The sequence below is a fragment of the Sodiomyces alcalophilus genome (genome assembly GCF_042370955.1).
Source record: "Sodiomyces alcalophilus JCM 7366 unplaced genomic scaffold ACRALscaffold_2, whole genome shotgun sequence".
In the NCBI taxonomy this organism is placed as follows: Eukaryota; Fungi; Ascomycota; class Sordariomycetes; order Glomerellales; family Plectosphaerellaceae; genus Sodiomyces; species Sodiomyces alcalophilus.
Window position 1 is genome coordinate 4505703 of NW_027263533.1, and position 22577 is coordinate 4528279.

A 22577-nucleotide genomic window follows, 5' to 3' on the forward strand; every position below is an offset into this window, starting at 1 on the left:
ACGGGGTGGGCGCGGGGGAGGAAGCCGCGGGTGGTGGAGACCATGAAGGCTGGGAGGGAGGTGTCGTCTGGACGGGGGTCGTCCAGGACGGGGAAGGTGGAGGACGAGGGGTTTTGGAGAGAGCCCATTTTGAGAGGTGGCTTACGTCGAAAGAAGGGGATGGGTGTGTGAGTGTATCTCGACTGTAAAGGATGGATGTGCGAGGCTGGGGATCTTAGGGGTTGGGTTGATGTCACTCTTGTGATAAGAACGGCGTGTCTTTGGGTGGACGAAGAGATGATGCGCCGGTTGATGTCAGCGGGAGAGAGTCTAAGGGGAAATCGAAAAGGGGCAACTAGGCTGACGCGGTGCGCTGATATACATCGTGGCCGGAATGGATTCCGGCCTCATGTGACGGGTGAATAAGGGGGCTGCCAGGAGGAAGGATGTTAGTCGAACGAGGTCCGAGGGTTGAAACTTTCGCCGATTCTTTGTCATTAAAAACGCCATTTCGTCCGAACCCTCCCCAGTCCCCTCGAGACAAACATGTTATTCACTCAGGGTCAAGGGGTCGTGGCCTTTCGATCGAGATGCTGTTGATGTCAGATCCTAGCTTATTAGCGGCTGAGGATTAGGCTCACGGTGCCATAGGACGGGCGACATTATCATGGACACGACAACCTCGGCTTACTCCACGGCCAAAGCCTCCCCTACTTCCCCTACTAAGTCTTCAACACGAAGTATTTTGAGGTGCAAAGATGGCGGTGACATGCGAGTAGGAGGGGAGGCCGTGGTGAGGGTGTACGTGTGGAGGTGAAGAGAGTGTGGTTAAGTAATAGATTGGGTCTTGCCCCACTTTGTCCTCCGACGATTGCCGGCCAGATGACACGAGGCCGGAAGCGTTCCGGCCTCTTGGCACTCCGGTCTCTCGGTCCCTTTACATGTACGAGGTACATGTAATTCTCCCCAAGGCTTAAGTCCGCCCCCCGACTAACCGCTCACCCCACCCTCCCGATCACCTTTTTCTAAACCTTTCCACCTATATAACGCTATAATCTAACCGCGTTTTTCCTACTATAACATTATAAATCCCCTTTTTTGATTAGATATTCGTATTTAGTATGCTAAAATACACGGAATAAGACCTTTAAAACGCGTATAACGATGTCTTAGCGGGTAAAAGCCTATAATAGGCTTGCCGGGATTAGGGAGTGCCTTTCTTTACTCTTCGAGGCCGTGTGAACGGTAGCGTAACGCGCCGGGAGGCTACTATACCCCTATAGAGGCTTTCCACCGAATAAGAGAGTCTTTTAGCTAATTGGATTATCACGTAGGGGTCCGTTAGGATAGCCCTAACCCACGCCTAGATCTACGAATTCGCCTCGCGTCTTTTACGTCTAAACGGCGACGATGTTCCCCTTAGAAAGCGATGGATAGAGGGCTTTTTTGCCTATAATCTTATTATAAAGACCCTCCGAGGTAAGGTAATTATAAGGAACCGCGTCGAAGGCATAATAACTAAGATTATCCAGGGATTCTTCGACCTAGTTAAGGCTCCGGCCCTCCGCGATATTCCCCTATACCTTCGGTTTAATATAGATAAGACTAGGATATAGGAGGGGCTTAGTATTAACGGCCTTGTTATTAGAGAGTCTAAGAGGAAGTCGATCTATTTTAAAGTAGCCGAAACGAAGATCTGGACTACGATTATCGAGTATATCTCTATAGCGGGAACGTCCTTACCGCCGCTTATTATTTTTAAGGGAAAATCGGTCTAATAATAATGGCTTCCCTAAGATATAGACGGATATAATGACTGGCGCTTTATTACTACTAAAAACGGCTAGACTATAAACGATATAAGCCTGGATTAGCTTATAAATATCTTTAATCCTTCTATAAAGGGGGCAGCGGCTTAGGCCGATTCTCCACGCCTTCTAATCGTGGATAGGCACGGGAGCTATATCTTAACTAACTTTATATAGTAATGCTTTATTAGGAATATTATAGCCTTATTTCTACTAGCCTATTCTAGCCACGTTACTTAACCTCTTGATATATCGGTCTTTGGTCCCTTAAAGTCCTTATATCGGAAATATCTAAAGAACGTGGCTAATCTAGGAGACTTATCGCCTATTAGTAAACGGGTTTTTCTGGAGTGTTATCGGAAGGCATAGATTAACGCGTTAATGGCTTAGAATATTAAGGCGGGATAGAAAGCTATAGGGCTATAGCCTATTAGTCGAAGGCAGGTCCTATTAAGTTTTTAAGTAGTGGACAGGAATCCCGTTATAATCCTAACGACCCCTATAAAGCGGGTAAATCTATTAGATATATAGTGGATAACTCCTTAGAGCTCGAGGGAGCTTAGGGACTTATAGGCGTTGATATCCACGCCGTTAGGATATACGAGACTTAGGGCTATAACCCCGCGCCGGTCTAGGCGACTGCTCTAGCAGGCAGGAAGGGCGATTAACGTTAAAAACCACTAGTTAGCTATAAAAGAGACTCGGATTAATTAGTTAAGCTATTAAATAGAGCGCCTATAGCCGTATAAACGGCTAAAGGTGGTGCCGGATCCTAATACTCGATTTATTAGTATCGAGGCGATTAAGAGGGCGTAGGCTCGTGGAATATAGCTTATTTAGCTAAATAATATTGCTACCGAGGAATAGGATAGGCAGTTTAAGGAATAGTGTTCCGAATTCCTATTAGAATAGCTAGTAAATTGAAACTATTGGTCTTAATAATTTAAGTTGCTTCCCTAAGTTATATGATCGGGAGGGTGGGGTGAGTGGTTGGTCGGGGGGCGGACTTACTACCTAGGCTAGGTAGGTACTGCTCATTCTACAATTTAATGGCTTCGAATTGCAATGGATTTGTCGTTTATTAGCCTCAGAGGTATTATTATACTAGGCTTCGACATGAAAAACAAATTCCGTCCCAGAAATACCAATTTAATTGACCGATGTGTACGTTGCCCATAAATAGCCCTAGCCCTCATTGTTCCCATCTCCTACATTATTCATTTCTGCGCATAGCCTGTGTCATTCCATCGTCTCGTGCACCTTTAATTCCGTGACCCGAAACCCATCGCCGTCTGCGCAGATACCCCACGTTAGCCCTGATTCCGACGGACACATTTTCACTCGGTGACCTGCCTACCATGCCCGACGACTCTGCGCAACTGGCAAAGCAATGGTCCGCCAAACGATGGAAGTCGATCCTGGTCCGGGGAACTTCAACGTCATCACGGATGGGCTCTCTCCATCCACATTCCCGTCTTGCCCGGTGGCTGACGACTCCTGGCTCGGCTCAGAGACCGCCTCGCTCTCCGTCTGGTCTCCCAGGGGATCGGTAGTTCCGTCCGAGATGGGCGGCTCCGTAACGGTCGGTGCTGCTGCTTCCCAGAGATCTTCGAGGGTCGTCGGGGAAGTAGTCGGTTCTGTCTCGTTTTCCTCGCCAAAGTCGAACGGTACCAGGTTATCGTCTTCCGGGAATCCGTCCACGGATACACTCTCCGTTGGGAATGCGCCATTGTCGTCGAACTCACTTGGCACACGTAGAGACGTCGCAAGCGTCGACGGCCCTTCGTGGAAAAACTCGGTAAAGGTGTGCGTGATCGTGGTGGTGCAGTCAATGTCGGATGTCATTGTCGCGGTGACGGTAGTGAACTCGCTACCAAAGTCGTCTTTAGAGTCGTCTTCAAAGTCGTTTTCCTTGTTGCCGTCGTTGCTGTCGCTGTCGTCGGTGTTGTTACTGTCGTCGGTGCTGTCGTTATTATCGGTGTTGTCGCTGTCGTCGTTGTCGTCATTGAGAGGGTCGTCCGTCCAGTCAGTCACTCCACCAATCGAGCTTGTAGGCTCTGCCTCGATGGGTTCAAAAGATTCTAGCGCCGTGGTTAGCAACTGAGGGGTGGAGGTGGGACTCACCTCTGGGCCCAGGGTAGTAAGGTCTTGAGCACTCGGTGCTTCTGATGGAGGCGGGGGAATGAACGGGGATGACTCTGCTGCCGTTGGGACCCCGTCGTGTGGCAGGTCATCAGCTTGCGGCCAGTCGATTGATGGATTTTGATCATCGGTGGGTGGCAAGCCGCTGGGTAGATCCTGTCCGTCTGCCGATGACGAGCCGGGAGCTCGACCCGTGCGCAGCAACTCGAAAAGCCGATCGCGGATGTCTTCCACATCCTCAACCAGCTGCAGGAGATCCGCTTCGGGCACCGAGATGTCGGCCCGTTTGACCACACCCATCACCCCTGAGCGGATATCGTTGTCGTGACTTTGAAACCTGCGCAAGACATTGTTTTCCGTGTTATTATGATGCTTATCGGTGTCCATGTCGGCCCAGTGCGTCTCCTGGAAAGTGTGAGCCAAGCCCAGAGCCAGCCCAGCTCGGCTGCCGACACTTGCTCCAGAAGAGCCCTCAACGGCCGCCAGCAAACCGAAAAAGACGGCAATAGTGGTAGTGAAGGCCATGATGAGACTTGAGAATGATGAGAAAGTAATCAGTGCGAGCTTCCAAACCACGAATCGACACGAGCACGGATGGAGGGGTATTATAGTCAAGTCGCCTCGCACATGGCAACGCATTCCGGTACGAGTTGCTAGGTAACTTGGGATGACATTCCCAAAGTTGCAATGTCTCAACGTCGTTGGTCTGGATTGGACGTTATGTATTATTCCACGTGAGAGGCCACATTCCTTGCGGCGGGATCAGGCGGCCCTAGGCAGGTCGTTGTTGTCATATAATGTAAAGGGCAACACTTCGGAGGCGGCTTTGTAGATAGCACATCGAAAGACGTTGACTTGGGACTCCGGCGACATCTCTTCTGCCCTCGATGATATGGCACACCGATGGCCAAATGACTCTCTGGCATTGGTGCGGTTCACCAGTGATCAAGGTCGAGTGGAACCCTCGTCCAGGCACACTCTGTAATGTGCCATACGCATCGCTGGTCTCTATGGGCAACGTGTGTCAATGTGAACCTTGGCAAAGGGCAGTTGGTCCGAAGGACCGCGAAAAACGAAGCTGTGCAGAAGGAGGGCATCCCGATATGGCGTCGGATATTGCACGATAATGTCAATAACAGGGAGTGAGATCTTGTACAGTGACGAGACAAAACTGTCGAGCCGATCTACTTATAGCACCACGTTAAAAGTGTGCGTAGATAGGTACATCGGCTCGACAGTTATGTCGAGTTACTGTACGTTAGTGCCCCCGACGAGGAGCTGCCGCCCGTATGTGGGACTTGGAAGTTCCTCTCGTAGATGCTGACGGGACATTTCGACGTTGTCACGTTGCTGGTAGAAATGAAAGGCGATCTAGAGAACAAACAGTGATTCTCGAGGTCTGAACGTGGCCGCTCCAATACGCGGCCTACTGTCAAGCGACAGACCGAGTACACTAATAAACCAGGAACTGGTTTCAAAAACGACGCATGGGGAACAGTATCGAATCGAGGAATGAAAAAGGATCCCTCCGAGGAAGCGTGGCATGGATCAGCGGATTGAGCCTTGCTCGTCCTCGATCCAATCACTGCGTTATCTGTTCTGTGGGCGGATAAAATAGTCGAGACAATAAAGCAGCCAGTCTCATATCTGTCGCACGCGACCCAGGATGTGGAAAGAGTTTTCTTAGGAACCTCTTTTTCCTTTGGCTGAACCGTCGTGTTTTGGAGCTGCACTTTGCCGCTTTGGGCAGAATGCAAGGACGGTGCTTGGCCACCTCCGTGATAAGGCGTTGGGCGAAGATGATAAAATGGGGAGGAGTAAAAAGAGGTCCTTATCGTTGCCAGTCGGTAGTTGAGTGCCTCAGGCTTGAATTCTTGCTTACTAAGGTAGGTACTTTGCTACTCCGTAATTACAACGTACTTACAAGCGGAAATGGGCGTTGCTGCAGCCGCCGATCTCGTCATTAAAGTTCCCCTGATCTACTGGTCAGCCGTGCCAGCTGGCAGGGCGGGCAAACCCGCAACACTGGACCAAAAAGGACCCGTATACAGCGAGTACCGGTATCCCGCATAACCCCTGTCTGGTATCCCGCAAGCGCCTATCCTATTTAGGAAAGTTTTCCGAATTCGATCAACGCGCGGGAAATTAGAGTCCATGTTATAAGTCTCGCGATATACCGAAACTTCGGACAGCCAAATAATAAGTCCTAATCCATTTAACTCTCCCTTAATGCCTTAATCAGAAAAATCACAGCTATTTTAAACAGATTTTATATTAATCGCGAGCCTTAAAATACACGTCACGTTATTCCCTTATCCGAAGCCGACCGACCCTTTAAGGGCGTTAACATATAAAGAACTGCTCGAGTCCGTTAAGGCGTATTATCGCGACCTAGGTTTTAGCGTGGTTATAAAACAGACCTATAAGTCCCCCGGTAACGGTAAAGCCTATCGTGTTATCCTTAGGTATAACCGTGGCGGCTATCCTCGTATATTAACTACGTAGTATAGAAGCAGTAAAACGATTAAAATCGGATACGGTTAGCTTACTAAGATAAGGCTATTCGGAGATATATAGCAGCTGCTTATTAACGTCGATAAAAACTCGTATAACCACGGTCCCCTTACCGTTATAGCTACTTTAGTAACGGCGAGATCTGATTCCTAAAAAGTAGCCGGTATCGCGAAGATCAAGGATATAGTTAAGGTTCTTTCCGGGATATATAAGCTAACTGCCTTCGAAATCGCTTAGTAAATACAGCGAAAACTAAAAGTTAAATCGCCTACGAAGCTCTTAATTAGCGATCAGGATATCCGTAACTATTAATAGCAGTTAAGGAACAGGAAATACGGACCTCTTTCTGCTACGCAGTATTTCCTCGAAAAGCTTTAAGCAGGTTAATCGGGCGCCTATTATCTAGCGTATAACGTTAATAAGGAGACTAAGCGAATCGATATAATATTTTAGACCTACCGGGTCTATATCGAGTAGTAGTAACGTAATCCAGAGTTACTAATAATGGATTATACCTATTCTATTAGTAAAAGAGTATCAGAGACCCTTAGATTATTAGCTAGTAACTAACCTTAACTTAACGCCTCTTAATTTAGGTAAACCGGTTTAATATACCCTTATTCGAAGTCACAGGCATAGCCGCCGATTATAGTTCGTATAACTATTACTTTGCCCTGGTATTAAGAAAAAATCACGAAGCGTATAAGTGGCTATATAAGCAGATCTAAGTAGTCGCCTTAGCGGAATCTATCCGCCTTCCTTTTATTATTATAACAGACTTCGAAAAGGCTCTAAAGAATACGTTAAACGGCGTTTTCCCACGTATACCGTAGTAGCTTTATATCTAGTATATTATAAAGAACGTAACTTTAACCGTTAGGAAGAAGTGGAACGGGCCGCTTAAGGGAAGTAGCCTTGTTAGTACCTAAGGTAAGTTCACGATATTTCTTTTAGTGTTTTAGCTATTTATCGCGTTTTAATATTTTCGATAATATTATTTATATATATATACCGTCTATAAGTCTATATAAAAGACTTTTTATTTTTATGGCCTATAGTTAGTCGGATTATTTCACGTCTTTCCTATTCGGGTTAGTCTAATAAAAAAATTTTACTAACCGAGCTATATAATTATAGAATAATCCGTATAATCTATTAATAATAACGAATATAATATATTCGCCTAAGAAGAAGACGAAGTTAACGCTACCGCTACTCGATATACTATTATAAACGTTAATACGGACGATACCCTGGATAAAACTTAACGTACGGACACCGGCTATACTTAAACACAGCAAAATCCCCGTAATTTATTATCGGATTAGTCCGACGATTAAGGACCTAATAAGTTTATATCCTTATGGAAGTCCTGCGTATATACGCCTACCGAAGAGCTTTTTAATTAAAGATAGGGGTCGCTAAAAAGGCAGTTTAACGCAGAATAGTCCGGTAAGTCATAGCCCTACCCTCCCTCTATTTAAATAATATAATCTAACCGTTACTTTAGCTCTTATTAGCTATCTTAAAAAGACCTATTTATTATAGCGCGATTAATTCTATAACTACGCCGTTTAACGCTTCCGTAATTACGGTATCCGAGCCATAAATTAAACGGAATCTGCCTACGCTAAGCTAAAAAAGAACCTCCGAAACCGTCTCGTAGATCTTAAACAATTATCTATCCAGATTAAGCGTATAGTATAGCAAAAAGATAAATAATTAAGGATTAATATAGTAAAGGCGAGTCTCTACTATATAAAAAAGTATAAAGATAAACCTATTATAACTAACTTAGTCTTTACGATCACGGTTAAGGCTCTTGACCTTATATAGTAATAGTTTCTAGCGGCGAAGGAGGCGGTTATAAAGAGTATATCTCTGCCTCCCTATATAAGCAGCTTCTGGACGCAATACGGCCTGCCCTACCGCTATAAGATTTACCGCTATTTAATCAGAACATAGTAGCCTCTTAAACGTATCGATATTAACCCTTACTAGTAGGTAGATAAGAACCACGTAAGTTCTTCTACCCTCGATCTATTCTTAATTCCAAGCTATTTTCTTACCTATTCTAGCCTAATATTCGAGTAATCCGCGAGAGAACCCGAATCTTAGACCCTCTGCCTATCCGCTCGACCCGGAACTGGCTACGACTATTACCCGTTATTAATAGCGTTCCTCCACTATTATAACGCCCTTTACCGTTATAACGCCCTCTGCCGTTATAACGCCCTACGCCCTTATAACGCCGTGCCGTAACTAAGGCTCGTAACCCTAGGGCTCGTAGCGGCAGGATATTATTATAGCACGAGTAAGATAAACTAAGGTAGCCGCGTAGGAGGAACTAAACTATACAGGAGGAGGCGGCTATTATCGCTATAAAGACCTCCCGAATAGTTATAGATAACTTCATGGCCAGGCTAATACGTGGTAGGTAATCGCAGGTACCTTCTAGGTATCTTTCCAGCTAAATACAGTGGGCGCCTACTTAAACGGTACCTCCGGCGCCTTAGTAATAGGTTTACGCGCATACTCTGCCCCTAACTCTTAAGCCACCGCCTTTAAACTAATAGGCGCCCGGTAGTAAGTTCTGGATCTAATAGCGGCAGTCAGTTAGTCACGTGGATAGTCACGTAACGGGCGGTCAATAAGAGCAGTCTTAATAGTCACGGTTCTTTAGATAGTATTATCAGGAATAGCGGTTTTAGTTAAGTATCTGGTTTTAAAAATAAAGGGTAATACTATAGGATTTTAGTGATTTTCTGAATCCTGCATCTTAGTTAATTCGGGACTTATTATTTAGCTATCCGAAGTTTCGGTATATCGCGAGACTTATAACACGGACTCTAATTTCCCGCGCGTCGATCGAATTCGGAAAACTTTCCTAAATAGGATAGGCGCTTACGGGATACCAGACAGGGGTTATACGGGATACCGGTACTCGTATGCAGCTACGAAAGACCCACACCATCTGTGCCTCTTCCTCTTTCGGTAAGGCTCCCTTTGCTGACTACACGTAATTACTCCATGCTTTGAACCCCAGCTGTACCCACGACCACGGTCGTCCCCGTCCCTGTCCCCATCCGCGAGAAAAGCGAACGAGGTCAATTCCTCGAGCCAGAGCCCCAGCCCAGCATGAGAAGTCTACCACCGCTCATTGTCACGCCGCCCGGCGCTCATTCAAAAATGAGACGCCAAACCTACCACCATATGGGTTCCCCCATAAAATGAAAAATTCTCCCTTCACACCCCTAACCATCCCATTCCATCACATCCACCCAAGCTTCCATCATCACTTTCTTCAACACCCTATACCCGCAAACCTCCCATCATCATCCATCGCATCGCCGTCACCCCGTCATCCAAACACCACCCACCCTGCCTGTACTGTATTGTACTGGCCACCGGGGTTCGCAGGCCGGCAGCTGCAAGACAAGGCAAGGTCACCAGATCACCACTAAGCAAAAGGAGGCAAAAAAAAAAGAAAAAGGAAAAAGAAAAACGGGAAAGTAAAAAAAGGGCAGAAACCACCATCATCACCGACTGTCATTGGATGACTCGCCACCACTCCTATTCAGCAAAGACTAGGGCGGTGACAAAGCCAAATTCTTGCTGAACACAACCTCGGGTGTACCCACTGTCCAGTCGTCTGGGCTCATTAATATCCTTTAACGCCGCAATACTTAGTTCTCCAGCGACCGTCTTCCTTTTTTCCCACATACCCTCCGAAATCAATCGTCGTTCCGTCTTTCCCAAACGCCTTGGTCAACTTTTTTTCCCCAACCACCGACTTACAATCACACATCTCGCCCTCGCCATGGCACCGTCAACTAAGGTGTCGGTCACCCGGCCCAAGTCCACCAAGGACCTCATCGTCACTTTCCACGTCGCTCCCGAGAAACTAAAGCACATCTTCGGGCTTCTTCTACCCGCCAAGGAGTCGCCTCCAGCCCAACGCACCCCCGAAGTGAACGAGAAGCCAGAAGTCAAGGAACCCGTCGTTAACGGGTCGACCGACTCTCCCACTCCTTCGACGACCTTGCCTGGCACTGCAGCATCGACCGGCGAGAATGCCTCCGACTCGAACCCTGCCACACCTCTCGTCAACGGGGAGGGAACACCCGCCCCTGGCACCACCATGGGCCCTCCTACCGACGGACTCAAGAAGAAGGGTACAAAGCGTTCTGCTGCTGCGGCCAACGGTGTTGGGTCCGACGGCCAAGCCAAGTCTCGGGGCAGACCCGGGCCCAAGAAGAAGGCAAGACTGTAAGTACCGACAACCCTCCTCTCGCCGTCTCCCCTCTCCTTTTTTTTCTTCTTTTGCTAACACAGTTTTGTACAGTGACGATGGCACGGAAACGAACGGCACGGGAAGGGGTGGTGGCTCGCACAGGCTCGGACCCAAGGCGAACCAGGGCGCCATCAACGCCGGGCTTCGCGCTCTCGACCGCTCCGGAAAACCCTGCCGGAAATGGTCCAGGGGCGGCTTCCAAGTGAAGAGCTTCACGGGCGTTACCTGGGAAATCCGTCGCTGGACAGCACCCCCCAAACCTGCGCCCGAGCCCGAGCCCGCGCCTGTCGCCGACGACTCCGCCGCGGCCTCGGCCGACAGCAGCGCCAAGGAGAACAAGGAGAACGCCAGCCAGGTCAAGAGCGACGTCAACAGCCCCGTCCCGGCGGACAGTGCTGCGGCCAGTTCAGCCGATGCCGAGACGCAAAGTGGCGGTCTTGAAAACGGCATCGATACCAGCTCTCCGGGCCCCGTTCCCATTCCTGCTACATGACCGTTGCCCCCGGTAGCTACATTGAGCGATTTACTGGGCGGCGACATCTACTAATTAACCCCTTCTCCCTTGACGATATCACTCGTCGCGGACATGTACATCATTGAACTTGGGAGTTTCGACTGGATGCAGAAATCGGGCGGCTTCCGCACCTGCCGCACCTGTTTCACACCTTTACATTCATACGACCGACCATTTTTGTGGGCTGCCGATTACATTATACTCTTTGTTTGTTCGGAGGATTGTGAGACATTCGTGGGCGATAAGAGGAGCATTGAGAACTTGTCACTTTGGCGTTTGGGACATTAGAGGCCTTGTTGGCACATTGCACATTTGATTGCAACCAAGAAAGGCAAGGGATGGCGTTTGGCAGGAGGATTGTATCATATGACTGGTAGTTATACGCATGGAAGCGACAGGGCCCGGGCTGAATAGATCTGATGCTCGACATGCTCTTGAGCGGATAGTCTCTTGGTTGTACGTTGTATTCGTATATTGTCCTCGTTATTTTTACCATGCAACTGGCTCTGAAAGCTCGTGGTTTAGGGTTTCCCACTGGCAGTGCGTGAAACTTTCCCGACCTTCTTTCCGTTTCTCGTGCAAAGGTGGCGCGGGATGGATTTCTGCGGGCATTAGGGCTTTCCGACTCCCGAAACAGTGGCCCCAATAACAAAGATTCCGAGACTTTCGACTCCTTGACTCAGTTCGAGGCGTTTCCAGCCCAGTCGTTAATTTCGTTTGGCCCTGACCTTGCAATCGGACAAAAGAGCAGATTTGACCATTATGTTTTCTACTTGCTTCCACGCCGTGATCCTTTGACTGATTATGTTATTTTTATCGATTTTGATCGGGCGGCAGGCCAGTCGACACCACCAGGTTTTGACATGCATGTACTTTGTACGCAAATTGACAAGCAATGGTCAATACGGAATCGGAAATCATCGCCCTAGATACACCGTTTGCAAGGAGCTTTGTAGTTGTTGAGAATTTGAGCGGATTCGAACCATCGCACTCGGGAAACCAATCCCTAAGGAGTTTCCTGATGCATAGATACTGCTCCATCGTGAATGTGTGTGTGGCTACGTGTGTTTCGTGATTTCCAGTACCGCCTAGCAATTACATACGAAGTACGAATACAACGTATGCATCGCTGCCTTGCCAGCCAAACTAGGGATATCATACCCCGTACCTACTTCGTACGAAATATTACGAATGTAAGGACGAGGTTGGTGTCGACCATGAAATTACATAAGCATGGAGAATTTGTACCAGTCATGGCGATTTCTAACCGTCAACTGGTGAGGTACGAGCCCGGAATAAATGGGGCCCGTACGGGTACATTACTGGGTGGTTACTCAATGGTGCGGTTCTCGGTAGACGCTACATCGTACGGAAAGTCACTCCAAGGGACCCCGTGATGGACCCACGCACTAAGCGGAGTCGAGCTGAAGTGCATGACGGAAACACCGTCGACTGTCCTTGCCTGAGTCCTTAGGTACCTCTGCTTCGCGAGCAACGACGCACTCTCCGACCCTCTCCACTACCTTACCCAGATACTTCGTAGTGACACTCTCGTTCCAGGTTCGGATATTACCTCCCAAGCCGTGACCTCGCCCCACGAAGCTCCTTCCGCAACGTACCTGTCACCTCTCGAGCTTCAGACCGGATTTTTCACTGAAAACTACGAACCACCAGAGGCGATTTCCCCTTTGCACGCCATCTCCGAGAGATCTCACAAGCAGCGATCCCATGCCGACAGGTGCTTCCCCTCATCTCCTGAGATAAGCACCTTCCCCCGAGGAACTCCTCCTGTGTCAAACGAGTGCACTTGTTTCCCGTTGCAAGAAGCTATACATTATCGTTCCCCAGCTAGCTGCAGTGAAGTCTAGGGACCTGCCCAGGGACGGCATTTCAAAGCTCCCACAGTGCAGGGATAGCGCAGGTGCGCAGGGCTACTCGATCATCCCACCTTCCCACCGACGAACCACCGCCCCTTCATCATGACGAGCCCGTATCAGTCCGGCTCCCAGGACGCCCCTGGATCGACTTCCTCTGTTTCCAACTCCGGGCTCGTCCCCCAGCGCCGGTTCCCTTACTCCTCGGTAGCTGCAGGCACGCCTCCCGGCTCGACACCGCCCTACATCACGCACCCAGGCCGCGTCGCCTCGGTTATCTCCCAGCTCCTGAACGCTGCCGACGACAGTGGCGTCAATTCCCCCTCGGCCCATTTCCCGAACTCCAGCAGGAATTCCAGAACCGGCTCAGACGAGGAACAGAACGGTATAATAAGCTCGACCCTTGCTTCAGGGCCGGCCTGGACGCGGAACGCACAGTTTGCCTCGCTCTCGAAAGCAGTCGACATCTTCACAAACAAGGCCGTGCTGGACGAGAACATGCTCGATCTCACACCGGGGTTCTTTACCCCGTCGTATCTTCGGGGATCCGCCTTCATGGAACGTCTGATAGAGGCGCATAGGGCCGAGATGCGTACCAAGAAGGAAACACATGGACAAGGCAGACGTGTTGGAAACCTGTCCCGGAGCACAAGTAGCGCCAAGCTGCATGACAGGCATCCGTCACATCGAGGGTTATCCTACGACGTTGTCGAAAAACCGCCGCCGATTGACCAAGACAAGCTCGTCTCCCCTCTGCCAAGCAGATGGAACAACGACGATAAGCACGGGGCCCTGGAGTTGTCGTCAGACGGAATGGAAGTCAAGTGCCTGGGCCCAAAGGGCCAGTCCGAGCGGGAACGCGAGGCGTACGCGATCCGCGCCGACCATTACATTCCGCCACAATGTGGTCTATACTACTACGAGGTCACCATACTTGCCGGCAAGAAAGAGGAGTGAGTCGGCCAGAGCAAGTCCGATTTATGGCACGCGGAATGTTTTTGGAATCTGACAGTTTTTTCTGATTATAGCACCGTCATAGGCGTCGGTTTCTCGGGCAAGTCCGTCGCTCTGTCTCGGCCGCCAGGCTGGGAGCCAGAGTCCTATGGTTATCATGGAGACGATGGTCTTTGCTATGCGGCCCATATCGGAGGCAAGACGTACGGACCCTCGTTTTCAAGCCAGGACGTCATTGGTTGCGGCATCAATTTCCGCACCGGGTGTGCCTTCTACACGAAGAATGGAGTATTGCTTGGTGAGTTGAACCGATCCAGCCACGATAACAATGGCCTCGCTGACAATCCCCACAGGGACTGCATTCAAGGATATCAAGGGAAAGTTTTATCCCTCGGTTGGTCTCAAAAGAACCGGAGAACATCTCTGTGTCAACTTTGGCCAGCTTCCATTCACCTACGATATCGATTCCATGATGGCTGTAAGTATTCCCGGTTGTCCCAGCCAAATATCTGCCTACTTTTACCTCGTCCCTTTTCTAGGGCGTGTCTTTTTAGCTAATCGCCTTTTGCCGTACAGAAAGAAAAAGAGACCATCCAAGCCGAGATTGAGAAGGCATGCGTCTCTAACCTGTCAGCCTCGCCGGCTATGAAGGAAACCGACTTCATACAAGCACTCGTGCTACAATTCCTACAACACGACGGTTATGTCGAGACGGCGAGAGCATTTTCCGAAGAGCTCCGCGACGAGAAAAAGGCCCTCAGCCTTGACCCCAATGCCACCATTGAAGACATCAACGTGAGAGATGATGAGCATGCAGCAAAGCGGCAACGTACGTGCCTACCGTGTTTGATCGACGCTCGCATTCGAAGCCACGTTTGCTGACTGCCTCGCAGAAATCCGTAAGGCTGTGCTGGAAGGCGATATCGACACAGCCCTGAAGCAGACCAACGAATTCTATCCCGATGTTCTCAAGGACAATGAGATGATTTATTTCCGGCTACGCTGCCGGAAGTTCGTCGAGATGGTCCGGACCGCCGCCGAGATGAGGTCCGCTATGGGGGCCGACACATCTAATGGACATGTCGGCGACGATCTCAATGACCAGGAAATGGACCTCGACGTTAATGGCGCGGAGAATGGTACCTTTGACAGAATGGAGACCGAGGCTGTTATGGACACGCCCAAGGGCCTCCAAGATCTGGAGTCGCAAACGTTGGACTATGGCCGGACGCTGCAAATGGAGTATTCGACTGCTCCGCAACGAGAGGTCGCCAACGCACTGGGCGATATCTATGCGTTGCTTGCGTATCAGAACCCCCTAGAGGAAAAGGAGGTCTCCCATCTGCTCGACAAGCAAGGCCGGGTTATCGTCGCAGAGGAACTCAACTCGGCGATCCTCCGTAAGTTCTTCCCTGTCCTATGAGAGTTTCCAGATGGCGGACGGACCGAAGGCTAACAAAGCTATGATAGTTTCCTTGGGCCAGTCTTCACGAGCCGCAATCGAGGAGATGTATGCGCAGACCAGCGTGCTCCTGGATGACCTCCGAGAAAACGGCGGCGACGGCGCCTTTGTATCATTGCGAGAAGTGATCGATGTCATCCCGAAGACGCATAGCTTATAAAGGGGCCCCTCTCGGTTAACCCTATCCATGATGTACCCTATCCATGAATTCGTTATTGGTTCTAGGTATCTATACATGCTGAATACCCTGGATGCAGTTGCATGCCATTTGGAGATGGGGGCTAGTCGGCAGCTCGACTGTACTTCCGCCGGCGTGTCGATGGGGCATGAGAGACGGAGGGAGGCCCTCGTCGATGTGAGGTGTGAGGCATGGACATGCCGAATTTCTGGCAACTTGGAGAACACGCGTCGTGCATTGGAATGGAGCTGCTACTGTCTTGTCGTTTATCCCTGTATCGGCTTCGTCGACGTATGACTTGGTAGCGAACTGGGTTGGCGGTGGACTGGAAGGGCGAGTACGGTTCTGCTTGCGTGGAATTCGTGCATGGCATCATATCGTTCAACGGATGGGGCCCGAGGTTGGCGAAATGCGTAGACACTTCGCGCGCTGAGCGGGCAAATGGCTAGGTTATCTACTGTACCGTCACAACTGGAATAGTTTGATAGAGGTTCAGACAATAGGACTCCCCATTTTCCCCACTTGTTCGCTCCACGGGCAGTAAAGCCAAGGTTGCCTATAGTACCTATGAGATGTGCCGACTAGGACACTGGGCAACCCGCGATATAAGTCGAGTAGGAAACGGGGCATTCGTTGGAGTGACCTCTGGTTAGTCTTGGCCATTCCAATGATGGTGCCGGCCGGCAATTCAATTTGACCTCGGTGATTTTTGCGTCTAGATATTATGGGACAATATAATTACAGTATGTTGATGCGAAACAAAATAAAGTATCGTACAACGCTTGCACGGCGGATACAATTATCTTGCCTATGCCAGCCACGTCCGGATGGAGGGTCACTGCCTAGCGCCGGAGTTGGAAGTTTGTTTACATTGCCGATGCCCAGGGCCACAAGATACTACGCAAAATACTTTGCCAGCATCTGCTCCCTGTGCGCCACCAGCCCGGGGAAGCGGCGCAACAAGTCGGCGAGCCTCGTGTCGTTCCAGCGCAACGCCACGTCCAGGATGGGGTTTGTGTAAGCGAAGACTTCGGCGTCGAAGAGTCCCGCTTCCTCGTCAGCGGAGAAGAAGAAAGGGGCGGACGCCGGCGGACCGGTCTCGGTGTCGTCCGCCTTGCTGCTGCTGCTTCCCTGGAGTAGGAGGGTCTCGAGGGCGGCGAGGGCGGACTCGGCGTCGGCGTAGAGGGCCTCTACGTCGAGGAAGCCGCGGCGGGTGGTCTTGAGAATTTCTGCCTCGGCGGCGTGGCGGACCTGGCGGAGGAGGGTGGCGCGGACGAGGAAGGCGGACGAGGCGGGGTCGATGTAAAGAGAGGACAGGAGCGGGGTGTTGGCTGGGGTTAGGTAGAGGGCGTAGAGGAAGGCTGGGCGCAGGCGGGAATCGAGGAGGGAGAGGTAGGCTTCTTGGCGTGGCGAGAGTGGTTCGGCGAGGGGACGGGGGACGGGGGACGGGGCGTGGGCGAGGACGTGGTTGAAGAGGGGGTCGCCGGAGCGGATGGGGAGGTTGTTGGAGGGAGTGGGAGACGGTGTGGGGAGGAGGAACGGGAGGGCGCCAGATGGGGAGGCGTGGTTCGTCGACGGGGCTGTCGAGAAGGGGAGTCGGGCGATTTTGAGGATTGTCTGGGGTCGGTGGCTGGTTAGCTGGGGTTCTTGGTCCGTGGTACGGGGGACGGGGGGAGGAGAACACACCTGCCACTTTAGACAAGAAGGGTTGAAGCTCGGAGCGCCGGTTCGGGCGCCGTGGGGCGTTGTGAAGACATAGAGGATGGGAGTGTCGCGGTGCGTGTCGGATGAGGGCGAGCGGAGCGGCAGGTCGTTGGGTGGATAGACGGCCAAGGGTACGCGCTTGAAGAGGGCAGCAATGGGACCCGGGACGGCGAGCAAGTGAGTCGGAGCGGGGGGTGCCCTCGAGTCGGGCATGGTGGAAGGCGGAGAGGGGCCCACCAAGCCGGTGGGCTCTGAGCGGATGAGATGGAGCTTAGTACTTCTTCGGGGCTTTCGAGGAACGGCCGGCGTCAGGCCGGGCTCGGAATGACGCTAGGCGGCGGGATGGGATCGACGGAGCGACGGACGGGTTGAGGCTGCTGCTTCAGCAACTTTGCCGGCGCGACGCGTGTGTCCCGAGGGTGGTGTGGTGCAATGTCGATCGTGTCAGCTTCCACACCGAGGCCAGGCCGGATCAGGAGAGGCGCAGAAAGAGTCGTCAGGTAGGAATGCAACCAACAGAATGCAACGGCCGCCGGGGAAGGGTGCCGGCGTAAGACGCAGACTGCAGTCCCAGGAGCGGTGTGCAAAGAATTGTCGGGGGTCCAAAGAAGTGGAGACATGCAATTGATTACTATTTGGTTACTAATTAAAGCGTTCCGTTTTATGGCCGTGTATGATTACATAATCACTTTGTAGCACGCGGCGAATGCTGACATGTGGGATCGATGCCAAGAAGGACTCAAACAGTCAAGAGTCTTGGCACCGGACGACTGGCGGCTAATCTCGTGGTTCTCACCGGCAAATGCAAATGGTGTTCCCTATTGTCCGGGTACATACGAAAGTAATATATTGTATTGTCACTTTAGACTCCCCTCTGCAATTACCTACGTACTGCCTACTTGGGCGCGGATATGCTCGCGAGAACTTCAACCGAGAGTGCAACGCCGCTAGGAAGCAGAGGCTCCGGAAGCGGGTCTGATCAAGGAACGACTCGGTATGGTCATGGTTGCGAGAGCAAGACGAGAGAGGAGAGACGAAGATGACATGGCATGATCCCCATATCGCTCTCCTGCATGAGCCGATTCTCTTTATTGACGGGACACGTACTCTGTGTCTGCGAGATGACAAAGCAGGCTGTAAATATAGTAGGAGAAGGTTCTGGGCGTGTCGATTACTATAAGTATCCTGCCTCTACGCAGGCGCACACAGCAACAACGAAGTAGGGAGTAAACAACACTGCATGCCGTGTAACGAGGGGACCGGCAGCCCGGTGCAGGTACATACGTTGGACGTTGTACACGACAACGAGGGCAGGTGGGGGCCGACACCGGGTGATGCTACGGAAATACCGGTATCACACCGAGATTACAACCTAGTGGGAAAGCGAGTGGGTGACAATGCGGAGAATGGAAGGTCTCCGACTTGGTCCGGCTCGAGACGATGTTCCAGAAGGGAAATGGAAAGGTGCTTTCTCGACGCGGCTCTGGGTAGATTGGTGTTTGTTTGGTTCCGTGGAGGGGATGGGATGGGCCATCACGTCCCGAACCCCGGACGACCCAACCGACCAGCCGATACACCGAACGGTTGGATGTCACCGTACCGGGACTCCTCTTCTCGTACAGAATACCATGTAGCCTGTGAGTCTGTACATGAGTACGAATGGTGAATCTTGGCTAGCGGCACTGGCATGGCATATCCCACAATCGCCCAATGTGTACGGATTTCCTGCTCCCGTCCCTAGTCCTGCGGCATCGGCGTCGTGAGCGTCGGAGAATTTCCGCAGCCTTAATGCAAGCCCTGATCGAGAGTCGAGTTGGAGGGCAAGATAGCTTATATTGGTTTTAGTGGCATCTAGTAGCCCTGCATCCATATTAGGGTTGGCACCTTGGTTAATGCAAAGGCCCCTTTTCCTTCGCAGGCTAAAGTCTTGTTGGCCTTTCGGATGTCGGCTTTTTTGTCCCCTAGCTCTCGCGTTTCTCTCGTTTCCCATCCGTTGTATCCGCTTCTGGTACGGTACTTTCGTACCCGGGTACCATCGTACCGTACATCTTCACATACACTATAACGACTCCTGTTCCCCCACCCTCACGTCTTGAATTCTCATGACACCTGGCACATGGGCGGTTTACGAGCCGCTGATCCGAAGCATGGCCAGATAACGTAAGAAACCGACCAGTGAGCATAACATGTATGTTATGGTTGATGGCGGACACGAGAGATTCGGATTACAATCGTAGGACGAAGTTACGTACTGGGACATGACATGATACATCGTAGTTGGTATCAGCAGCGAATATTCGTATAGTCTCAATCACATTCGCCAACTGCACTTTGTAGGCGTACGTTGTAATTCTTCGTACTTGTACAGTACGTTGTATGTACACGACGGCAGTCTGGGGGCCCACTTCTGCAATCAATGGAAGCTCCTCCAGTTCTCCACCTAGACTTCAACCCCGAAATGTCCCGTTTCGCGCTCTCGTCAGAGGCAGAACATGAGTGGGACCGACAAGATTCTACTGCCGCGGTTGATGCGCTTTTGGCTATCATGTCAGTTCCGGGACATGACCGGGGAATGCGGAGCCGGATGGAACTCTCCAATCTAAACTAAACTGTCGGAGACATGGGTAGTAACCATTCATACATCATACGAAGTACGTGATGTCTATCAACCGGTCCAGTCCCGTCCCCCCAAGCCGAAGCCTCCTTGACACGATGGCCGGCAGACTCGTCTAACATCTCCGTCATCGCCCACATTCTACTACTTATTCTCGTCTGTTCCCCTCTCCTTTTTCGATCTTCGAAAGACTCGTGGTCAAGTCTGTCTGTCGGTCTGTCTGTCCATCTAACCAGAGACCATCCGGATCTTCTCCCTTTTTATCTTAAATTCGACATTTCACTTCCCGAGATCTTTCAAAAGGACGCTAAATCAGCCAACACTCTTGAAGAATCATTCATTCTACCTTTCTCCAATACTACGACACACATCTTCAACCTCACCCCCATCCCCCGCGTCGCGTGAAACGCCACGTCCAACTCCTCCCCACGCCACGCCACGCTTCCCACGGACAGCTCACACGCTACATCAGGTTTTGGCGCCGGAGGCCCCAGACGAACAAACAACACCAAAGCCATTCTGGTCATACGCTTTGTCAGACCGCGTGGAGGCATTCATCGACAGCCACAGCTCGTCCGTCTCAGGCCGGATCTCAACTCTCGCCGGAGACCTCGCAAGATTTGTCCAAAGCTACGCCATTCAAGTCGTCATCCTCCCAGCAGGGCTGTTACATAAAAGCCACCGGGCCGTCTGCTCATATTCCTCGTACAAGGAGGGGGAAAGACACTTGGGGACAGTGTACCTGGATTCTTTCCCGTCTTTTGGGCACGCGACTTTTATTAACCAACGACACGTCTGCGTCTCTCGTCGTGCCCCGCTGAACCCCCACGAATTTGCTTGACGCCCTCGACGCATTCCCAAACGAAAAAAAGGCAAGGCCATTTCGAGAAGAAAAGGGCCTGTCACATCCTGGCTCAGGCGCAAACCTCGGGGAACTTTGTCGCTCGGATCACCCCGCCCCCACCGTCCTGGGGAGAGAGCTTCTGTCTCGGATAAAAACCTGATCAACGCCCTGTTCATAAGACGTCCGGGTTAAAGAGATTCGATTCTACCGCGAATCCCTCCTCCACGCCGTCACTCCGTTATAACACAAATAATATCCGAGCCTGACAGCCGACTTCCTTCTTCTCTTCTCTTCCTCGCGAGAATCATAACAATGAACGCCCCTATCCACTCTCCTTCCGGTAAGACCGCCGGCCACTCATCCTCTGCGGCCGCGTCGTCTGGCTCTGGTGCGCACCAGCCACGTACCAATCCCGCCTTCGGTGCTGTTCAACCCGCCCCCGTGGACGTCAAGGCGCCCTCGACCGACGCGTTCCTCCGGGACTTCAGTCTCGTCGCCGAGGCTGCCAAGCGAGCCCAGATGGCCGTCATGGTGCGCGACTTTGAGGGCATCGGGTTGTGATTCCAGGGACCATTTCGTGCCTGTTGCCGTTCTCCCGACTTTCCACGTCATACGCATGTCACTTTGCCGGCTATGCCCGCTCTGGGACTCCGCACATCCCCGCATGGCTCGGGACACTGGAGTATTCGAATCCGACGACACCTTCCATTAGACATCGCGAGTCATGTGACCCTATCTCTATATCTCTAGCGACTACGGATACAGCACATGAGAAGACGTCCCGGGTTTGTTGCCGCGTGCGAAAGGCATGACATCCCAGCAACCGAGGCGTCGGATTCTTCCTCTCGCAAAACCGCAAAAAAACAGAAGCCCAAACGCCGCCCTAGCGGATTTACGGCTTCATTTCTGGACCCTTTCCCCACTTGTGCCGCTACTTCGCATGATCTTTTCCGAACCGACACCACTTTGATCATGACGTCAGTGTACGGCTTCTCCTTTTTTCAGCGTTCTCATGCCAACCTCACTCCTACATATTGGATATACAACATAGCATTGCGGGTTCTTGGGGAGCACTACAGGTTGCTCGAGGTGAACGGAGTTTGTCACTTTGTGTTTACATATCTTTCTTTTCATCCGCTTTTTCTTCCTTTCTTCGTGGATTTCCAGGCGGTCGGTGGATAATTCGCCTTGCATGCTCTCCTTGCATAGGACGCCGCATATCGGATATACCCTATTTTAAAGGTGGGACGGACAATTTCAGGGGCTCAAGATAGAGTACGGAGTAGAAGAAGTAAGAGTACAGGTTGCTGCCAATGGAATCCTACTGTCCGAGGAAATCGAACACTGTTGACGTCTTCCTGCTCAATCTCTTCACGCAAAGGTCTACAATCTACGTCTGAGAGTGACATGTTAAGTTGTATGGGGGATCTAACCATGCTGGCCATCTACAGCTTCATCCATGAACCTATGCTACACTTTATAATGACTAATGCGCTCAACAAGGGAGGTCATGCTATGCCAACAGAACCAGTCTCCATCAAGCTGCCTCGTCTCCTGGGGAAGTAAATATATGGAAATCACACAAAGCTATACCGTCTACAGCCAAACGCCAAGCTTGTACAAATGTCGCTTTGAAAGAAGAGCATGCGAAAAGAGTGCGCACCGTTCCACCCCGTCCACCCCGCCCGCTCAACCA

General features: G+C 51.1%; 7 protein-coding genes across 7 annotated transcripts; 4 read left to right on the top strand and 3 right to left on the bottom strand.

The window, feature by feature from the left end:
• Positions 1 to 42: 42 nt before the first annotated feature.
• ACRALDRAFT_207841 (uncharacterized protein) lies at positions 43 to 956 on the top strand (the record flags this gene model as incomplete). The annotated part of the gene is made up of 6 exons (XM_071022335.1): positions 43 to 136; positions 173 to 293; positions 339 to 397; positions 433 to 580; positions 631 to 792; positions 872 to 956. The coding sequence occupies 6 exons, from the start codon at positions 43 to 45 to the stop codon at positions 954 to 956; spliced, it is 669 nt and encodes a 222-aa protein (XP_070877727.1).
• Positions 957 to 2835: 1879 nt separating this feature from the next.
• On the bottom strand, positions 2836 to 4518 carry ACRALDRAFT_1061836 (uncharacterized protein). The gene has a single exon (XM_071016488.1). The coding sequence runs from the start codon at positions 4452 to 4454 to the stop codon at positions 3141 to 3143; it is 1314 nt and encodes a 437-aa protein (XP_070877728.1). The 5' UTR covers positions 4455 to 4518; the 3' UTR covers positions 2836 to 3140.
• A 5449-nt stretch (positions 4519 to 9967) lies between these two features.
• On the top strand, positions 9968 to 11869 carry ACRALDRAFT_1075186 (uncharacterized protein). The gene is made up of 2 exons (XM_071018341.1): positions 9968 to 10712; positions 10789 to 11869. Exons 1-2 carry the CDS (start codon positions 10264 to 10266, stop codon positions 11228 to 11230), a joined length of 891 nt encoding a protein of 296 aa, XP_070877729.1. The 5' UTR covers positions 9968 to 10263; the 3' UTR covers positions 11231 to 11869.
• Positions 11870 to 12743: 874 nt separating this feature from the next.
• ACRALDRAFT_1061838 (uncharacterized protein) lies at positions 12744 to 16276 on the top strand. Its single transcript, XM_071016489.1, has 6 exons — positions 12744 to 14078; positions 14154 to 14377; positions 14433 to 14557; positions 14656 to 14908; positions 14973 to 15479; positions 15550 to 16276. The coding sequence occupies exons 1-6, from the start codon at positions 13231 to 13233 to the stop codon at positions 15699 to 15701; spliced, it is 2109 nt and encodes a 702-aa protein (XP_070877730.1). The 5' UTR covers positions 12744 to 13230; the 3' UTR covers positions 15702 to 16276.
• A 102-nt stretch (positions 16277 to 16378) lies between these two features.
• Positions 16379 to 17874, bottom strand: ACRALDRAFT_1075188 (uncharacterized protein). The gene is made up of 2 exons (XM_071018342.1): positions 17406 to 17874; positions 16379 to 17336 (listed from the first exon to the last, which is right to left on the bottom strand). The coding sequence occupies exons 1-2, from the start codon at positions 17634 to 17636 to the stop codon at positions 16617 to 16619; spliced, it is 951 nt and encodes a 316-aa protein (XP_070877731.1). The 5' UTR covers positions 17637 to 17874; the 3' UTR covers positions 16379 to 16616.
• A 226-nt stretch (positions 17875 to 18100) lies between these two features.
• Positions 18101 to 19572, bottom strand: ACRALDRAFT_207846 (uncharacterized protein; the record flags this gene model as incomplete). The annotated part of the gene is made up of 10 exons (XM_071022336.1): positions 18101 to 18132; positions 18169 to 18214; positions 18285 to 18537; positions 18629 to 18760; positions 18820 to 18906; positions 18961 to 19096; positions 19125 to 19220; positions 19308 to 19428; positions 19507 to 19522; positions 19553 to 19572. 10 exons carry the CDS (start codon positions 19570 to 19572, stop codon positions 18101 to 18103), a joined length of 939 nt encoding a protein of 312 aa, XP_070877732.1.
• A 1684-nt stretch (positions 19573 to 21256) lies between these two features.
• Positions 21257 to 21442, top strand: ACRALDRAFT_2067221 (uncharacterized protein; the record flags this gene model as incomplete). The annotated part of the gene is made up of 1 exon (XM_071022099.1): positions 21257 to 21442. A coding segment is annotated over one exon (186 nt), but the record flags the coding sequence as incomplete, so codon positions are not given.
• Between the last annotated feature and the right edge of the window lie 1135 nt (positions 21443 to 22577).